This window comes from Canis lupus, chromosome 24 (genome assembly GCF_048164855.1).
Source record: "Canis lupus baileyi chromosome 24, mCanLup2.hap1, whole genome shotgun sequence".
In the NCBI taxonomy this organism is placed as follows: Eukaryota; Metazoa; Chordata; class Mammalia; order Carnivora; family Canidae; genus Canis; species Canis lupus.
This window is the reverse complement of record NC_132861.1, coordinates 19,073,095-19,093,715: the sequence shown is the minus strand read 5'-3', so window position 1 is coordinate 19,093,715 and position 20,621 is coordinate 19,073,095. Positions and strand designations below refer to the sequence as shown.

The following is a 20,621-nucleotide window of genomic DNA, read 5'->3' as shown; positions in this document are numbered from 1 at the left end:
AAATAACGGCAATACTCTGTGTTGTAGAATTTTTAAAAATCAAGATACAGTTAAATTCCTAGACCACGGTACCATTTAAGGCAGGGATGTAAGTTGTCATTTAATAAAGCATTCAAAGATCCTGGCTTTGTTTGGGAGGAGGGTAAAGAGACTGATTAATTTTAGATTATGTTAAATGCACATATTAAAATGCCTAAAATATCTAGTAAGTATAAAACTAAGTGAAATGGGATGTATAACTTCCAAACTAGCAAAAGGTAAATATTTAAATGAACAGGTAAAACAGATGTTATATGTGACTCTAGAAATGTGGACATCAAAAGTTTTTCTTTTGATACATTCATTAGTAGCAGTGGAACAAAATATAGTGTCTGGAAATAGACCCAAACATACATAGTCAATTAACCTTTAACAAGTGCAAAAAGCAATTTTATGGGAAGCAGTGCTGGAATAATTGGACATCCACATGCAAAATATAATAATAATAACTGATCTATACCTTACACCATATACAAAAATTAACTCAAGATGGATCATTAAGGAGGGCACATGTTGTAATGAGCACTGGGTATTATATAAAACTGATGAATCACTGAACTCTACCTCTGAAACTAATAATACACTATATGTTAATTAATTGGAAGAAAAACAATAGATCACAAAATTGAAAACTATAAAACTTGCAGAAGAAAAAAAAACTTGCAGAAGAAAACACAGAAGAAAATCTTCATGATTTTGGGCTAGCCAGAGATTTCTTAGCTATGACATTAAAAGCTTATGATCCATAAATTTTTTTAAAATGGATAAATTGAACTTCATCAAAATTAACTTTTACTTCTCAAAAGACACTGCTATAAAAGTGAAAAGGCAAGCCAAAATAGGAAAATACTTGAAAAATACATATCTGACAAGGGACTTGTATCTAAAATATAAAAAGAGCTCTTACAACTCAATAGTAAGTAGGAAAACAACCCAATTGTCTTTTTTTAATCATGAAAAAATATATTTTTTAAGATTTTATTTATTCATTTATGAGAGACACAGGGAGAAAGGCAGAGACATAGGCAGAGGGAGAAGCAAGCTCCCTACCGGGAGCCCAATGTGGGACTCGATTCCAGGACCCTGGAATGACAACCTGAGCCAGAGGCAGACGCTCAACCACTGAGCCACCCAGGTGCTCCGTCATGAAAATATTTGAACAGGCACTTCATGAAGGAAGGTCTATGAATGAGCATATATATGATAAGGGCTAATATCTAAAATATATAAAGAACACCTATAATGCAATAACAAAAAAAATAGATTTTAAAATAGAGAATTGAATAGACATTTTTCCAAAGGATGCATAAAGATGGTTAACACACATGAAAAGATGTTCAGCATCACTAATGATCAGGGAAATGCAAATCAAAATTACAATAAGACATCACTTCACACCTGTTAGAATGACTGTCATCTCAATGACAAGAGATATCAAGTATTGGTATGAATGTGGAATAAAGGGAAACTTTGTACACTTTTGAGAATATAAATTGGTGCAACCACCATGGAAAACAGTTGGAAACTCTTCAAAATATTGAAAATAGAACTATCATATGATCCAACAATCCCACTTCTGGGTTTATATCCAGAGGAAATGAAAACAGGATATTAAAGCAATATCTGCACTCCCATGTTCATTGTAGCATTATTCACAATAGCCAAGATATGGAAACAACCTAAGTCTCTGTCAACAGATAAAATGATGAAGATGTGGTGTATATGTGCAATAAGAGTATTAATCAGCCATATAAAATAAGGAAATCCTGCCATTTGCAGGCACCTCGGTAGTTCAGTCAGTTAAGAATCTGCTGTTGGCTCAGTTCATGATCCCAGGGTCCTGGAATGGAGTCCTGAGCAGGGCTCCCTACTCAGCAGGGAGTCTGCTTCTCCCTCTGCCACTGCCCCTCCCCCCTTGTTCATGCTCTCTTGAGCATTCTCTCAAATAAAATCCTTTTTAAAAAAGCATCATAAAAATTAATTTAAAACAAGGAAATCCTATTATTTGCAACAACAAATAATAGGATTGAATGGACCTTAGGGGCATTATACAAAGTGAGATAAGTCTGACAGAAAGACAGTACTGTTTGATATTGCTCACATATGGAATAAAAAGCCAAACTTGTAGGAACAGAGAGTAGAATCATGGTTACGTGGTTATCAGGAGTGGAATTAGAAGGTAAATTAGTTCTGGAAATACAATGTACAACATTGTGATTATAGCTAACAAATCTGTATTATATACTAAAAAGATGCTTGGAACTTAAGTGTTCCCAACCCCCCACCTCATGGTAATTATGTGACATGATGGAGGTGTTAACTAGTGCTATGTTAGTAATAATACTGCAGTATATATGTGTATCAGATCATCACATTGCATCCCATAAACTTACATAATGCTATATGTCAGTTACATCTCAATAAAGCTGGGGTGGGAGGAATAGTTCTCCAAAATCTATTCATGTTGGTGCCTCCCCTGTTATTACCCCCATAGCACACAAACATACGCTCTGTACTGCTGTAGTTTTTATATAGATTTACTTTTATTCACAGGGATTTAGGAAAGGAAAACATGTCCTCAACATTCTGAACAATACACCATATTAATTATTTAAAATAAACTAAGTCATCAAAAATTTTTGATAAAGAAGGTATACAGATGAAAATTAATTAAGCACATGAAAATATGGCCACTTCTTAGTCATTGGGGAAATGAAATTAAAGCCATCATTAGATACCCAGTAGAATGACTAAAATTGAAAAGACTGACCATAACCAAGTGATGGTGAGGATGTGGAGCAATTGTTACTCTCATTCACTGTTGATGGGAATGTAAAATGGCACAACCATTTTAGAAAGTAGTTTGACAGTTTTTTTTATTTTTTTAAAGATTTATTTATTTATTTATTCAGAGAGAGCAAGAGAGAGGCAGAGACACAGGCAGAGGGAGAAGCAGGCCCCATGCAGGAAACCCAACGCAGGACTTGATCCCGGGTCTCCAGGATCACGCCCCAGGCTGCCGGCGGCGCTAAACTGCTGTGCCACCGGGGCTGCCCGACAGCTTCTTTTAAAGTTAGACATCTATTTACCATATAACCTAGCTATTCTAAGATTTTACTCAAGAGAAATGAAAGTATGTGTCCACACAAAGACTTGGACAAAAATATTCATAGCAGCTTTATTTCAAATACCCCCAAACTGGAAACAACACAAAAGTCATCAACAAAGGAATAAATTGTAGCATGTCTACACAACTACTACACAATTAAATGGAAAAACACCTGAAACAACATAGCTGAATCTCTGCTGAATCAAAGAAGCCAGGTTTTTTTAAAAAGAGCACACACATACGTAGTGATGGAAAACAGATCAGTAGTTACCTGAAGATTGGGATGGATGAATGGGGCGGGAAGTGGGAATGAGGAATTTCAAAGGGGCAAAGGGAAACTTTGGAGGGTGATAGATTTGTACTTCATCCTCATTATATTGATGGCTTTATGAGACTCCTCTATCTACACATTAAGTATGTGCCATCTTTTGTATGTTGATTATAACTACATATAACTGGGGCAGGGACAGGGTTGGTCTCCCTTGTGATACACAGTGTAAAGAAAAGATTTACATGAGAGAAACGTGAGTCGAATCTGTTCCTTTGCTAGAGCCTTAAAGCATCACATTGCTCTCTCCAATGAACTCTCTTAACTTCAGAAAGATAATAGTTTCCTAAAATACTACCAAAAATGAATACTATTACAGAAAATGTAGACTTTCAGACAAAAACAAAGGAAAAAACTAAGGTTACTCAAAATTTCGTACCCAGATAATAATGCTGCTAAATGTTGTAGCATGCTTCCTTTATTTGCCATCATATCCTTAGTAAATTTTAGGAGTAGAATTGCCAAATGTAAAGATGTGCAAACTTTTGCCTTTTTAAAAAAATCATGGTCAAAACCAAAAAAAGTACTATCTTAATTAACATTAAGTGTACAGTGTTAGTGCTGCATTGGTGTGCAGCAGGTCTCTAGAACTTTCTCATCTTGCAAACCTGAAACTCTATACGCAGTGAACAACTACTGCCCTTTTCCCCCTCTATTCTCCCCACCACTGGCAACCACTGTCTATTCTGTTTCTTGCAAAACTAAAACTGTACCCATTTAACAACAATCCTCTCCTACCCCCTAGCTTCTATTACACTTAGTATAATGTCCTCGAGGGTCATCCATGATGTAGCATATGACCAGATTTTCTTCCTTTTTAAGGGTGAGCAATATTCCCTTGTATGTATACACAGTATTTTCTTTATTCATTCATCTATTAATGGACATTTAGATTGCTGCTATCTCTCGGCTATTACAAATAATAATGAACAGGAGGTGTGCAGATCTCTCTACAAGATCCTTTTGAATATATACCCAGAAGCAGAATTGCTGGGTCATATGGCAATTCTATTTTTAATATTTTGAGAAACCTTACTGTTTTACATAGCACTACACCATTTACGTTTCTGCCAGAAGTGTAGAGATACTGTACTTGGCGACACTTGTTATTTTCTGTTACTTGGTATTGGCTACCTAATGGGTGTGAGGTCATGTTTCATTGTGCTTTTCATTTTCATTTCCCTGATGATTAGTAATGTTGAGCATCCTTTCATATACTTGTTGGCCATATAAAAATCTTCTTTAGAGAAATGTCTATGCAAGTTCTTTGCCTAACTTTTTAATTGGGTTGTTTATGTTATGGTTGTTGAGTTGTAGGATTTTTTAATAAGTATAAATATTAACCTCATCAAATATTTGGCTTGCAAATATTTTTTCTCATTCCTCAGGTTGTCTTCCACCCTGATGGATTGTTTGCTTTGCTGCACAGTTTTTAAAGTTTAATGTAATCCCATTTGTCTTTTCTTTCTTTTGTTGCCTGTGCTTTTGGTGTCACATCCAAGAAATCATGCCAAATCCAGTGTCATGAAGCTTTCCAAACCCTGTGTTTTCTTCTAGGAGTTTTATAATTTCAGGTCTTACATTTACATCTTTAATTCATTTTGAATTAATGTTTGCATATTGTGAGATAAGGATCCAACCTCATTATATGGATATAGATATACACTTTTACCAACACTGTTCAAGGAACTGTCCTTTCTCCATTGTACACATGGATTTTGCTACTTCATTCTATTAATGTGATATGTTATACAGATTGGTTTTCATACATTGGACCACCCTTGCATTCCAAGAATAAATTCCATTTGGTCCACATGATGAAGAACCATAGTTCTTTTAATATGTTGTCAAGTTAAATTTGCATTTTTAAAGGTTTTTTTATTATTATTATTCATGAGAGACAGAGAGGGAGAGAGAGGCAGAGACACAGGCAGAGGGAGAAGCAGGCTCCATGCAGGGAGCCCGACATGGGACTTAATCCGGGGTCTCCAGGATCACGCCCTGGGCCAAAGGCAGCGCTAAACCGCTAAGCCACCCGGGCTGCCCCATAAATTTGCATTTTATTGAAGATTTTTGTATCAGTAGTCATCAGGGATATTGATCTATAGTTTTCGTATAGTATCTTTGTGTGATTTGGGTATAGATGTTCTATGCTTTCCTCATAGAATGAGTTTGGAGGTGTTCCCTCCTTTTCAGTTTTATTTGGAAGTTTGAGAAGTATTGGTATTATTTCTTCTTTAAATATTTGATAGAATTCTCCAGTAAAGCCATCTGGTCCAAGGGTTTTCTTTGTTGGGAGGTATTTGATTACTGATTAAATCCACTTGTTACTTCTAGGTCGTTCATATTTTTTATTTCTTCATTAGTCAGTCTTAGTACATTGTATGTTTCTAGAAACTTAATTATTTATTCTGTGTTACCCAATTTTTTCACATAAAATTGTTCACAGTAGTCTTCTATGATCCTTTTTATTTCTGTGGCATCAGTTGTAATGTCTCCTCTCATTTCTGATTTATTTGTCTTCACATCTTCATTTGTTATTTTGTCTTTTCTCTTTTTCTCAGTCTAGCTAAGGGTTTGTTTTCTTGAACTTTTAAAAAAAAACTAACTCCTAGTTTTATTTTTTTTTATTATTTTTCTCTGCTATATTGTGTTTATTTCTTTTCACATATTTATAATTTCCTTCCTTTTGCTAAGTCAGGTTTAGTTCTTCTCTTTTTAATTCTTTGAGGTGTTTATTTAGGTTTTTTTTTTTATATTTTATTTATTTATTCATGAGAGACAGAGAGAAGCAGAGACATAGGCAGAGTGAGAAGCAGGCTCCTTGCAGGGAGCCTGACTCGATCCCAGGACCCCGGGATCACACCCTGAGCTGAAGGCAGATGCTCAACCACTGAGCCACCCAGCCAGGCGAACCTATTTAGGTTATTAATTTGAAATCTTTCTTCTTTTTAAATGCATATATTTATAACTCTACTGCTCTTAGCACTGCTTTTGCCACATCCAGTTTTGTTTTCATTGGCTTTGAGACACTTTTAAATTCCCCTTATGATTTCTTCTTTGTCTCATTGAGTGTTCAAGAGTGTGATTGGTATGATTTCAAACTTCTTAAATTTGTTGAAATTTGTTTAATAGCTAACCTATGATTTATCCTGGATAATTAATTGTTCCATGTGCACTGGAACATTTATCCTGCTGTTGTTGGATGATGTATTCTGTAAATATCTGTTCAGTCTAATTAATCTATAGTGTTGCAAGTCCTCTGGTTCCTTTTGATATTCTGCTCACTGAACTATTATGGAAAGTGAGACATTGAAACCTCCTAGTATTACTATGTTACTATCTTTTCTTTTTCTTTTCTGTCAATGTTCCTTTCATATATTGGGTCCTCTGCTGTTAAAGTGCATATATAATTATTATATCTTCTTGGTGAACTGGCCTTTTGATCATTATATAATGTCCTTTGTCTCTGTGACAGTTTTTGACTTAAAGTCCATGTTGTTTGAAATAAGTATGGCCACTCCTATTCTCCTCTTGTTACCATTTTCATGGAATATCTTTTTTCATCATTTCACTTTTAGCCTATGTGTGTCATTGTATCTAAAGTTAGTCTCTGGGGCACCTCAGTGGCGTAGTCAGTTAAGCATTTGCCTTTGGCCTAGGTCATGATCTCAGGGTCCTGGGATCAAGCCTCAAGTCAGGCTCCCTGCTCAGTGGGGTCTGCTTCTGCCTCTCCCTCAAATGTGTGCTCGCTCGCTCTCTCTCAAATAAAATATTTTTAAAATAAGTATAGTTTCTTATAGATAACATATAGCTGGAAATTTTTTTTAACCTATCAGCCACTCTGTGTCTTTTTATGGAGTTTAATCCATTCATATTTAAAATAATTACAAATAGATAAGTACTTACTATTGCCATTATGTTAAATTTTTGTATGCCTTGTAGTTATTTTGTCCTTTTCCTCTCTTGCTGTCTTCTTTTGTGTGTCATTGCTTTTTTCACTTGTTTGTTTTTTTGTAGCAGCGTACTTTCAATCCTTTCTGATTTTCTTTTGTGTATCTTCTGTAGGTGATTACCATGGGAATTACATAAACATCCTATACTTATAACAATCTATTTCAATTTATTTTAAACTAATAACAACTTCAATTACACACAAAAACTTTACTCCTTTACATTGCCCCAGCACTGTGTTATCAATATTACAAATTATATCTTTTTATCATTTGTGTTCATTAACATAATTTCATAGTTATTTTTATGATTTTATCTTTCTTTTATATTCTACACCTGAATTAAAAGTGATTTATAGGGATCCCTGGGTGGCGCAGCGGTTTGGCGCCTGTCTTTGGCCCAGGGCACAATCCTGGAGACCCAGGATCGAATCCCACGTCAGGCTCCCGGTGCATGGAGCCTGCTTCTCCCTCTGCCTATGTCTCTGCCTCTCTCTCTCTCTCTCTCTCTATCATAAATAAAAAAAATTTTTTTAAAAAGTGATTTATAAAAATATATATAAAAAAATAAAAAATAAATAAAAAATAAAATAAAATAAAATAAAAAGTGATTTATATACTACCATGTCAGTATTACAGGATTCTGTGTTTATATTTACCTTTACAGAGAGCTTTATATTTTCGTATGATTTTTCTCTTATAATCTTTTTTTTTTTAAAGTTTTTTTTTTAATTTTTTTAAATTTTTATTTATTTATGATAGTCACAGAGAGAGAGAGAGAGGCAGAGACATAGGCAGAGGAAGAAGCAGGCTCCATGCACTGGGAGCCCGATGTGGGATTCGATCCCGGGTCTCCAGAATCGCGCCCTGGGCCAAAGGCGGGCGCCAAACCGCTGTGCCACCCAGGGATCCCCAGATTTTTCTCTTATAATCTAATGTCCTTTTGTTTCAACTTGAAGGATTTAGCAATTCATGCAAGGCACGTCTAGTGGTGATAAATTCCCCTGCTTTTCTTTATCCAGGAAAGTCTGATTCTCCATCCTTTTTGAAGGATAGTTTTGCCAAATATTGTATTCTTGGTTGGCAGATATTTCTTCTTTCTTTACTTTGAAGATACCACCCCATTCCCTTGTAGCCTGTAATGTTTCTGCTGTGAAAGCTCATCATTATATGCTGGCTTCCTTGTTTATGATGAATTAGCTTTTCTCTTGCTCATTTTAAGATTCTTTGTCTTTGAATTTTCACTTTGATTATAATGGGTCTCAATGGGCATCTTTTTATGTCCATCCTATTTGGAGTTCCTTGAGTTCTTGAATTTGGATATTCATTTCCTTTCTCATATTTGGGAAGTTTTCACCCATTATTTCTTCAAATCTCTCTGCCCCATAATATGTATATTGATCTCTTTCTGGGACTCTTATAATACATATATTTATTTATGTCCCAAAATCTAAATTATGTTTCATAATTCTCTTAGGCTTTCCTCACATTTCTTCATTCTGTTTCCTTTTTGTTCTTCTGAGATGGTAATTTCAGATGACCTCTCTGCGAGCTCACAGATCCTTTATTCTCTTTGACCACAGCTGTGTTTGAATCCTTCTAGTGCATTTTCAATTCAGTTATTGTTTTATTCTTCAGCCTCAGAATTTCTGCTTGGTCCTTTTTTAGTTTCTGTCTCTGATAGTTTACTTTCATTCTTGCTTCATGTTCCTGATTTTATTTATTGTCTGTCTGTGTTCTCCTGTAGCACACTGAGCTTATTTAAGACATCTATTTTGGATTTTTTGTCGGGTAATCAATAGATTTCCATTTCCTCAGGGTCAATTTCTGAAGATTTGTTTTGTTTCTCTCATTGGGCCATGTTTTCATGTTTCTTGCTATTTCTTCATATGAAAAAACAGCTACTTTTCTCTGGTTTAGGTGCCTGGCTGTGTACTAGGGAAACTGTCACATGTCAGCCCCACTAGAGACAATGCGAGTTTCTTAAAGCTTTTATGGTATGGTATGGCATCTTCTCTCAGCTTTTATACGTAATTTCCCAATTAGGTTTCAGGATCTGTAATCTGTTACTTCCTCTGATATCTATAGTGCTGTAGGACCTCTAGCACTACCATAAGCTACTGAGCCCTCTTTTGTTCTGGGCAGCCCCCATGCATCCAAGATGTGCCAATTCCCCATTAGCGCTCTGAGTCAGGTGAGACCAGGCCCTTGGGAATCACTGCCAACACCACAAGCTGGACTACTGGATGTACATTCTACTCTAATTTTTCCTTGCTCAGGAAGAAGCCATGAGCTAGCTAGATCCTTTCCCTAGATCACAGCAAGCTGTGTTAGCTTCTGGGCATAGTGAGAGAATGTACTCTGGCACTGCAACAAACCACCAAGCTCTCTTTTGTTATCATCAAGAGTATGTTGGTTCCTTATCAGCACTCCAAGTAAAGCAAAACAGAAACCAGTCTCTCACATGGTTCCCTAAAAAGCCAAGATGTTGGATGTATGTTCCATCCTACTTTTTCTTCCCCAAGGGAGAATGTTGGGACTTTTTCTTCCAATCTGAGTTATGCCAGTTTGTGATAGGGACTGACACGGTTGACATCAAATGGCTTTTCTTACCTGTTTCAATGCAATTGTTCTTGGATTTGAGTTTATCTGGGGTACTGCAGATAAACTGGTTTCTGGAATTCTCATAAAGGTATTTTGGACTGTGTATTGTCAAGCTGGTATCTTTGTGAGGGAAAAAGTTCTGGAGATTCCTCTTCTATCTTGGTGACCACAAAATTAAGTGTTGATATATACTACCACATTAATTTTGAAGGTTTGTTCATTTCACTTACCTGATATTTTTTAAATCTTGGCCATTTTAATAGGCAATGTTGAATCTTACATTTAGAATTATGTGGAGGTTTAAATTATGTAATACTTGGTACCTACAAAAGAATCAATTTAGCACTCTTCAGTTACAAAGCATATAAAATTAAAATTAATGAAGCTATCATAAAGCATTAGAATCAGAACGTTACTCCTATGCCTATCTATGTGATTTTTCTCACACTACCTCCTGCCTTCCCTACAGGTAACCACTGTGAGAGGGTTTTGGGTTTTTTTTATGTTTTATGTATATCCAGGTTTATATTTTTTTAGTTTGCCTTTTCACATACAGTTTTATCATGTATGCAAACACTTTTTAATTTTGCTTTTTTTAAGCTTTATAAAAATGGTATCTAGAATTCTGACTTGACTTTCTTCACTTAATATGTTTCAAAGGCTAAGTAAATTTAAATATTTTTATGTTTATTAACCAATTGTATTGCTTACTCTGGGAATGGTCTATATACATTGCCTATTTCATTGGGTATTCTCTTTTTTCTGGTATAGGTAAGTTTCAAGAATCCTATTACTCTAAATTCTATGATTCTAAGATTTTTCTCTTATAAAAGTATCATTTGGAAGTTTTAATGTTAATTGATTGATAATTCAGATAAATTGCTCTCCAGATTCTTGTTTTTGAAAGCTATTTAATATGTTAACTTTTCTCTAGGAAATAGTAATTGTTGTTTGTTGCTATGGTGAAACAAATATAATAACTTGTTTCATTATTTAGGCATAAAACTCACCCATACTTATAAATGCTTATTGATCCATTTACACTTGCCCATGTTACTCCATGAAAGTTGATTGAAAATTATGAAATGAGAATATTCATGATATGCCCTCACTGATGTTTTATAATAGAAAATGTTTAAAAAACATATTCATGGCTTTTCAGTTGGGCATTTGGAAGTTCTTATAAGGAAGTCTATTTTTATTTTTTAAAGTTTGCTCTTTCCACAGAATTGGAACCCTTCAGTATGTTAGGATTTCAGAAGTGCTATGGATGCCTGAAGGAGATGTCAGAGTTTTGTTTTATTCATATAGATAACGTATATGAATATGAAAAGTGAAAAAAGAAATAGTGCCTACAATGGTTTTCAAACTCTTTGACTTGAGCTCACTTAATCCCGTTGAAAGATACCCATTTATCCTTACAGATGGAAAAGATGGGCCTAATTATAACAAAAAATTAGAAGGGAGCAAAATTATTTTAAAAAATACTAAAATGTTTACACCCATTCAGTGTCTAAAACTAAGGATTTTATTTTCCAATAATAGCAGTGGGGGGAAATAGTAATGCTTTTTATAAGAACTTAGACTCAAAATTTTTGTTTGGTTGGCCACCATCAAAATATGGGGATTTTAAAGACTGCCTTGTTTTGGTTTAATCCCAGAGACGTTATCAATACATTAAAATATGAAGTATACTCAGCAAAGAAATGATCAGTATATGTTGATGGACATATACACTTATTAAAAGTGAAATGATCAGTATATGTTGATGGACATATACACTTATTAAAAGTGAATCTCCCATAATAGGAAAAAATGGCATTATGGGAATTTTAAGGGAAAGAAATAAAAACTGTAGAGCTAGAGGAGTGTTTCTTTTACAAAATATATTGGAAATTTAAGGTTGAGAATTACTCCCTAGTATTTCCTACTAATGTGAGTATTCAGCCCCGTTTGAAAATCTTCAGTGATATGGATTGCAGTTTTTCCCATAGCAGCCAGTCCATATTTGGATGCTATAATCCTTTTAAAGGTTTTCCTTATACTAAGCTAAAATCTATTCTGTATAGGGCAAATCTAATCCTCTTCTACATGAACATTTTCCAAATGTTTGAAGAAAGTAATTATATGATCCAGGTCCTCTCCTACCTCTTCTGCTGTTTTTCATTTGATGTGATTTTAGCACCACTCACCAGCTTTGATAATGAGGTTGATAATACAGCTCATACTCATCTTACCACTTCCAGTTTGTTCCTTCTCCAGTTGCTCTTTGTTCTTTCCTAGGTTATACTTGTCAACATGGTCTCTAACTTCTCACCAGTGAATCTATAAAATTGAAACCTGTATACAGGTTTCATACATGCGAAAGCCTACATATAAAGAGTACTTCTAAGTGGTTTTATCTATGTTAAAGATTGCCAATAAGAGGTTTCTTTTTTTAAGTTTCAGGAAACAAGAATTATATTCCTCAGAAGTTGGCTTCCAAATGAAGCAACCTGTTTTTTTGTTTGTTTGTTTTTGCAACCTGTTTCTTGGCAAATAACTATACTTTAAGATTCATAATATAGCGTTATGTTTTGTCAACATGTAAAACAAATGCATTTTTATCTTTGTGTTTTCAGATAGTGGCCAGAACTGTAGTGCCAGTAGTAAAGGTGAACGACTAAGTGCCAAACTCAGAGCTTTACCTGGAACAAATGAACCTTATGAAAGTAGCAGTAACAAAGAAATAGGCAAGTGCTGGTGCTCCCCACCTAGTTCCTAAGGCTTAATCAGATCTGGAGAAGATTTGGTGAGATGGCAAAATGTATAACTGGGCATTAAGAATTTTTTATATACAGACAAAATTTTAATGACTTGGGAGAGCGTTTCTGCTCACTCAGTTCAGTTTAGATTATGAGATTAATTGGTTTCACATTTATTGTGTTTATTATTCTAATGTAACAATCTGTTTTGAAACCTAGATGCCTCCTATGTGGATCCACTTGGCCCTCAAATAGAAAGACCAAAAACTGCAGCCAAAAAAAGAATCGACGAGGATGATTTTGCTGATGAAGAATTAGGAGATGATTTGCTTCCAGAATAATATACACTTTAAAATTTTACTTACTAAATGAAAGAAATTACCAGACAAGATAATACTTATGTGAAATTTTGGATTAAACACCCAGATTTTAATTTTGTACACTGTCAAAACCTTAAATAAGTGTATTCTACGTGATGGGTCTAAGTTTTGTTTTATATGGAATAAAAATATGTGAAACTAATGCTTTAGGCTAGTGACTTCCTTACTCTTGAAAACATTGACCACAGTAATAATTACATTTTGAAGCTAGCACCGCCTAGTACCTACACATACATGTTAAGTATGTGGGTGTGCTCACAGAAATTTACCCTTACTACTGCAGTGTATGCTAATATTTTCTGTGATTTCCTTAAAATAAAGTGTTAGCAATGAAAACACTACATTGATTTCATCATTCACAGCTTGTAAAATACAGTGCTAGGACATACCACTGATGGATCTGCAGTTAAGCTTAATTACTTAGAGTTTAGAAACTGTTAAGTCTTTAGAAGGTTTCCCTCACAGGGATTATAATACTATTAAAACAATTATGTTTTGGATAGTATAGTGAGAGAAAATACCAAACCATAACCGTATTGTTCTTTTCTGTATTTCCTTTCTACAGTCCAGTAGCATGTACCAATAGCACTGAGCAATGATAGCGCTTTTCCCATTCATGACTTGGGTGTGATCCTGGGGTCCTGAGATTGAGTCCCACATCGGGCTCCATGCATGGAGCCTGCTTCTCCCTCTGCCTGTGTCTCTGCCTCTCTCTCTCTCTCTGTCTCTCATTAATAAATAAAATCTTTAAAAAGAAAAGAACTGGCAATTGTATCAGTTGCTGTGAAGATGAATTGACAGGTAGGCAGGTTGGAGGGGAAGGGAAAGATTAGAACTCCTAGTATCCTGGGCAAGACTGAGAACAGATTTTTATTTTTATTTTTTTTAAAGATTTTTATTTACTTACTAGAGTGAGAGCACAAGCGGGGGAAGCAGCAGAGACAGATGGGGGAGCAGACTCCCCACTGAGCAGGGAGCCCAACACCAGACTCCATCCTGGGACTCTGGGATCATGACCTGAGCCAAAGGCAGATGCTTAACCAACTGAGCCACCCAGGTGCCCCTGAGACCAGGTTTTTAGCAATAAAAATAAGAATTGGTCGAGTCAGCATCCATTTTGGAGGCAGACATAAAAATATTTATCCAATGGATTGGATATGGGTTGCAAGGGAAAGAGGAAAGGATGAGGAACTGAGAGGAGTGGATGTGGGGGTGGGGATCAGCTATGATTTAACCATCCTAGATTTGAGATGTCTCTTCAGCATCCAATTGGAGATAGAAACAATGCAGTTAGATTTACAAACTTGGCAATTAGAAGAGGTAAGGGCTGGTGATGCAAGGTGGAGAACTCTCAGTGTAGAGATAGTATTCAATATCACTGCAATTGAATGAGACCATTTAGAAAAAGTAAAAGAGAAGTCTAAGTGACCAGCCCTGGAGGTCAGGAAAAAGGAGGTCAGTTTAAAAAAAAAAAAAAAAAAAAAGCAGTAAGTGATGTAGGAGGTTTCATATTTGAGGGGAATGAGACTTCCAGTTCTAAAAAGGATGCAAGAGGTCATATTAGGCCAATGCTCCCACCGTAACATCTATGGGGGGAAAGCAACAAATCATTGTAAGAATCATGTTTAAAAAAAAAAAAAGAATCATGTTTAAAGTCACAGCTGTGGGGGATCCCTGGGTGGCGCAGAGGTTTGGCGCCTGCCTTTGGCCCAGGGCGCGATCCTGGAGACCCAGGATCGAATCCCACGTCCGGCTCCCGGTGCATGGAGCCTGCTTCTCCCTCTGCCTGTGTCTCTGACTCTCTCTCTCTCTCTCTCTCTCTCTCTCTGTGTGACTATCATAAATAAATAAAAATTTAAAAAATAAATAAATAAATAAAGTCACAGCTGTGAAAGCAATAAGATTATAATTCTAGATTGAAAAGAACTCTTTCTGATGAGTTGATGATCCTAACTGTCTTCATTTCATCTCTGGAGACATTTGTGAGTTTTGAGCATGGGCTGAAAATAAGGGTTGGCCAGAAAAAGGGGGTCTTTCAGGGAAAAGAGAAACTAGCAGAACTTTCAGTAGTTGTGTGGTTGTGGTTGGCACAACAAACTAAAAACTTTGAGAAGCCCCTAATTTTTTACCAGTTTTCCACCATGGGCATTTGCTGAGCTCTATGGTGGTCCTGGAGTCTGGGGAACTGCGCTGTTAAAGTTTTTAAAGCCTAAGGAGATTTAAAGTTAAATGTCCCACAATCTTAGGTCCTTAGGGGACAAAGTTCTGCTATAGGGAAGGGCTTTCCACAATTACGCAATTTGTCTATCCTCAAGACATTTGCTCCTTTGTGAGCTGTGTGGGGTAGGAGGCTAATGATCTAAATTCAAAACCTCCAGGGGCTGACTTGACTCTCTTGCCGTCTTTCACAGCTGAGGAGACAGATCTGCCAAGCTCTCAATCCAAAAGCCTGGAAGGACAGATTCGAACCAGAGGTGAACTGACTTACAAAAACTGCAACCCAGCCCCAACCTAGCTCAATCCTGGATTGAACCAACATCATTGGTCCCAAATAATCTCTGCCAGCAGAAGAAAGAACTTTCTCTAGTGACAATATCATTTTGTAGCCTCTGTGGTTCTTATATATCTAACATTAAGCATACAGTAAAAAATAAGAGCAAGAAAATAGCCAACAAACAACATAAATAGAAGCAGACCCTTAGATAATCCAGATAATAGATCTAAAGATGGACTTTAAAACAACTATGATTAGTATATTAAATAAAATGGAGAAAGATGGACAAAATGAATGAAAAGTAGAGAATTTCAAGAGTATATTGGAATCTATGAACAACCTAGAACTGAAAGATACAATATTTGAAATTAATTTATTTGAATGGATTTAACAATGTACTGGACATAGCAAAAGTCAGGATTAGTGAAGTGGTCATTAGGAAATACCAAAATTGAAGCACAAATGAAATAATGGAAAGAATAAAGCAGATGAACAAATAAGCCGGGCAAGAAATGGGCAGATGTGAAAAGACATTTTTCCAAAGAAGACACAAATGGCCAACTGACACATTAAAAAATGTTCAACATCACTCAGCATCAGGGAAATACAAATCAAAACTGTAATGAGGTATCACCTCACACCAGTCAGAATGGCTAAAATTAACAATTCAGGAAACAACAAATGTTGGTGGGGATGCGGAGAAAGAGGAGCCTCTTACACTATAGGTGGGAATGCAAGTTGGTGCAGCCACTCTGAAATACAGTATGGAGGTTCCCCAAGAAGTTAAAAATAGAACTACCATATGACCCAGCAATTGCACTACTAGGTATTTATCCAAAGGATGCAAACATAGTGATCCAAAGGGGCACCTACACCCCAATGTTTATAGCAGCAATGTCCACAATAGCCAGACTATGGAAAGAGCCCAGATGCCCATCAACAGATGAATGGATAAAGAAGATATGGTAAATATACATAGTGGAATATGACTCAGCCCTTAAAAAAAAAAAAAAAAAAAAATCTTGGCATTTGCAATGATGTAGATGGAACTAGAGGATATTATGCTGGGCGAAATAAGTCAATGAGAGAAAGACAATTATCATATGATTTCACCCAAATGTGGAACTTAAGAAACAAAGCAGAAGATCATAGGGGAAGAGAGGGAAAATAAAATAAGAAGAAATCAGAGAGGGAGACAAACCATAAGAGACTCTTAACTATAGGAAACAAACTGAGGGTGGGTGGGGGGATGGGGAAACTGGGTGATAGGAATTAAGGAGGGCACATGATGTAATGAGCACTGGGTATTATATGCAACTAATGAATCACTGAACTCAATCTCTGCCAATAATACTCTATATATTAATTGAGTTTAAGTAAAATAAATTTTTTAAAGATTAAAGCAGATAAGATATTTGGGACATGGTCAGAAGTTTAAATAAATATAATAGGAATCTCAGAAAGGAAAGAAAATGGATTAAAAGTAACATTTGAAGAGACAGTGTCTAAAATTATCCCAAATTGATGAAAGGCATCAACCCACAGATGCAGGAAGCTCCGTGAACACAATGAGAGTAGATTCAAAGAACACTGCACCCTAGAGATATGCTCAAATGCTGAAAACCAAAGACAAAGAACTGCTTTAAAATAGAATAAAAAGAACACACTACTTTCAGAGGAACAATAATACGACATAAGACTTACGTTTCCATAGAAATTATGGAACCAGTAGACAATAAAATGGTATCTTTAAAAGTGCTGAAAGAAAAAAACCCTGCCAACCTAGATTTCTATCCCACTGAATATATCTTTCATACTTTAAAGTTAAAGACTTCTCAAACAAAATTTGAGGAAATGAATTACCATAGGCTAGCTCTATAGAAAATACTACAAGTATTTCTACAGGCTAAAGGAAAATTATCCCCAAAAGCATGAAAGACAGAAAGGGTGAAAAGCACCCAAGAGGTACCAGGATATATAAAAGAATAGTGACTACTTAAAACAACAATAGTAATGATTTGTGGGGTTTTAACATATATAGAAATTACATGACAATAGTAAGGGTTGGGAAGGAGTATTAAATTGTTCTAAGGTTACTATATTGTTCAGATAGTAGCAGACTGGGATCCCAAGACACATTTTAAATATAAAGTCATAGATAGGTTGAAAATGAAAAGATGGGAAAAAATACACTATACAAACATTAATCAAAAGGAGTAAGGACTAAGGGAGTGGTCAAATATGTTAGCAAAAGAATTTAGGGATCCCTGGGTGGCGCAGCGGTTTGGCGCCTGCCTTTGGCTCAGGGCGCGATCCTGGAGTCCCGGGATCGAGTCCCGCATTGGGCTCCCGGTGCATGGAGCCTGCTTCTCCCTCTGCCTGTGTCTCTGCCTCTCTCTCTCTCTATCATGAATAAATAAATAAAATCTTAAAAAAAAAAAAAGAATTTAATAGTTAAACACAATTAACTTTGGCAATAATTGTATCATTTCAATCTTGTTAAAAGTTATCGCAATGAAGTATTGGGGATAAATACCCAACTGGAGTGGGTTGAGCAGAAAATAGGAAGTGAGGTTTCAGAGCCAGAGAATGGAGACAGCTCAGAACACTTTATTACAAAAGGAAGAAATTCAACGATTGATAGAATGGCAACTGGAGTCAAGGGCTTATCAAATATATCAGGAAAGAAGGCAGGATATGTGAAAGTGAATGCAAACAGGTTAGTATATTCAGTGGTAGAAAAAAAAAAACTAGCTCTCATCTGTGGGTATGGAACATTTGATGAAGAGGGAAATGAGTAGCAGAGATTTGAGAGAGAGGAAATGTAAATTAGTCATCTTGGTAAAAGGGAATAAGACTGTGTTGAACGCTAATCTTAGATTTGTGGTCAGAAATTAGAATGGAGTCTAGTCAACAAGTTGTAGGATTTTAATGAAGTTGGGATTATCATGGGCAGATATTAAGAGGAAAAAGAGAACAAGAGATTAAGAGTGTTTGCAAGGATGTGGTAATAGTGCTGAATTATGAACTCTAAACTAGACAAAGGAGGAAATAAGGACTCAAGAATGGGATGCTTAGTAGGAAAGTGGTAGGTTTAGAAGACCTTAGTAGGAAAGTGGTAGGTTTAGAAGACCTAATGCGATCAGAGAATTACAGGAGTGGATGAAAAGACAAAGTGCCTGTATCAGAGAGTAGGTATTTGAAATTATGTTTGCATATGGTGCAGTTCTTGGTAATGATAATGAGCATAATCATATGATTTGATAGCTGAGATACAATGGGAGAAAAGATGATTGGAAGTTAGTCATTTAGAAGCCAGGGTATTGAATAAATCATCTGTGTGGATGTTAGGGGTGCCAAGCATGATGAGCAGTAGTGGTAGATCCAGGTGCTACCCAAGAAGATGACAGCAATAAAGAGAACTACTGGCAGGGAAAATGTGACAGTCCTTTAAAGGAGGGAAGGAAGCTTGGATAGATAGGTACATCAGCAACCCAAGAAGCTGACTATGGAAGTGGCCAACCTCATACTGGCTTTTGGAATTACGGTGCCGAAAGGATCTTTCCTGACAGCATGGTCTGTTATATGTTGTGCCTGGTACTGGAGTAGTTGAGTAAGAGAAGCAGTGAGGAGGAGGAATGGAAGATGACTTGAGATCAAGATTTTGTGACTAGAAGGATGGTGACATCTTCTGTAAAGAGCACCAGAGAGGAATTAATTTCTAAGGGAACATGAAGAACTTGGTTGCCTTTTTCTGACTTTTCTTAAATTTGGATTTAATAATTAACATGTTTATTTCTCATGTACATTCAGACTGGAGGGTAACTGATGAAACATTTTGCCCGTTTATAAGAAATTTTCTCAACTCTAGTCTCACAAAGATAAAATTTATGTTTCATCAAAATAGGTGAGCCTTTTCGGGTGAAATTGTTGGGAAGTGAATATTTTATTTTCTATTTCCAAGATAATCAAGGAAGAAGAGAGAAATTGCCATGTTATCAGTCAATATACGGTATTTTGTTGAAATACAGATAATTAACAGTCCGGCACAATTAAGGTGTGTCACCTTACACATGAAAGGATGTTGTTGTAATGAGCCATGGTGAATATTCCTAGGAAAACAATTGTGATGATAGTCTCCTTCTTCTAGAGGACTCCCACACTTTTTATCAAATACAAAATAAACAGTATTTGAGTACTGATCTTTATTCCCATTTTACCAGAAACAGAGAACATGAACAATTTATCCACTAGTCAGGAAAAAGGTGTTTTATAACCTCAAGACAAATGTTTACTCACCAAGAGCTGTAAATTGCTTAAATTGAAGATCTCAGTGGGATTTTTAGCAGTTAATTCTGAAACTCTTGTTACATAATGTTCAAGGCATGTAAAAAGTGATGTTTTCCTACACAGCACAACTAAAATGTAGTTTAATCAAGTAGACAGAAACCTTGACAAAATAGTCAAATACCAAAGCTTCAAACCATTCAGGGAGGCATAAATCACCTATTTTCTACACTTTCAGCTGGTATCAGTCTCTTGTTTTCATTTTCGAAGACTGCTGTTAAATGGCCATATTCATTAGCCTGCCACCTAAAAAGCATTAATTTGTAGAATGAACAAATGAACAAGTTATCTTGTGATTTTGAAGTACAACACAGTTCCTTCATTTAAATATATTTCAATTTATCCACAGAAGAATAGGCTTATTTTACAAGACTGCTTGCACTTACAGATCCCACGGAGCAGGACCGCTCCAACACTGTAACAGCCCAACTGATGCCCACTCACAGACGGAACAGTACGAGTAGGGGGATTCAGTACTTTGACGTGAGAGCTGCTGGAAGAGGCACAGAAGGTTCATTTCATGAGAGTGTAGGGGAAAGGAGATGCAGCCTCCCCTCGCCCTATTAAAAAGAAAGTTGTTAGCATCTAATAAATGTATTTCTTTGAACTATAGTCTCAGAAGA

General features: G+C 36.0%; 1 protein-coding gene across 7 annotated transcripts in view; it reads left to right on the top strand.

Annotated features, from left to right (window-relative positions):
- The window catches only part of IFT88 (intraflagellar transport 88), a 135,646-nt gene extending 122,347 nt beyond the window's left edge, over positions 1–13,299 (top strand). For 4 of the 7 annotated variants that reach the window (XM_072795819.1, XM_072795817.1, XM_072795816.1 and 1 more), the window contains exons 25-26: positions 12,655–12,765; positions 12,997–13,299. In XM_072795819.1, the coding sequence (XP_072651920.1) occupies positions 12,655–12,765; positions 12,997–13,118 (233 nt within the window). In that variant the 3' untranslated portion in view covers positions 13,119–13,299. Of the gene's footprint in view, positions 1–12,654; positions 12,766–12,996 lie in introns of those variants that run through there. The other 3 variants (XR_012016337.1, XR_012016338.1, XM_072795818.1) reach the window with 3 other exon arrangements.
- The last annotated feature ends 7,322 nt before the right edge of the window (positions 13,300–20,621 follow it).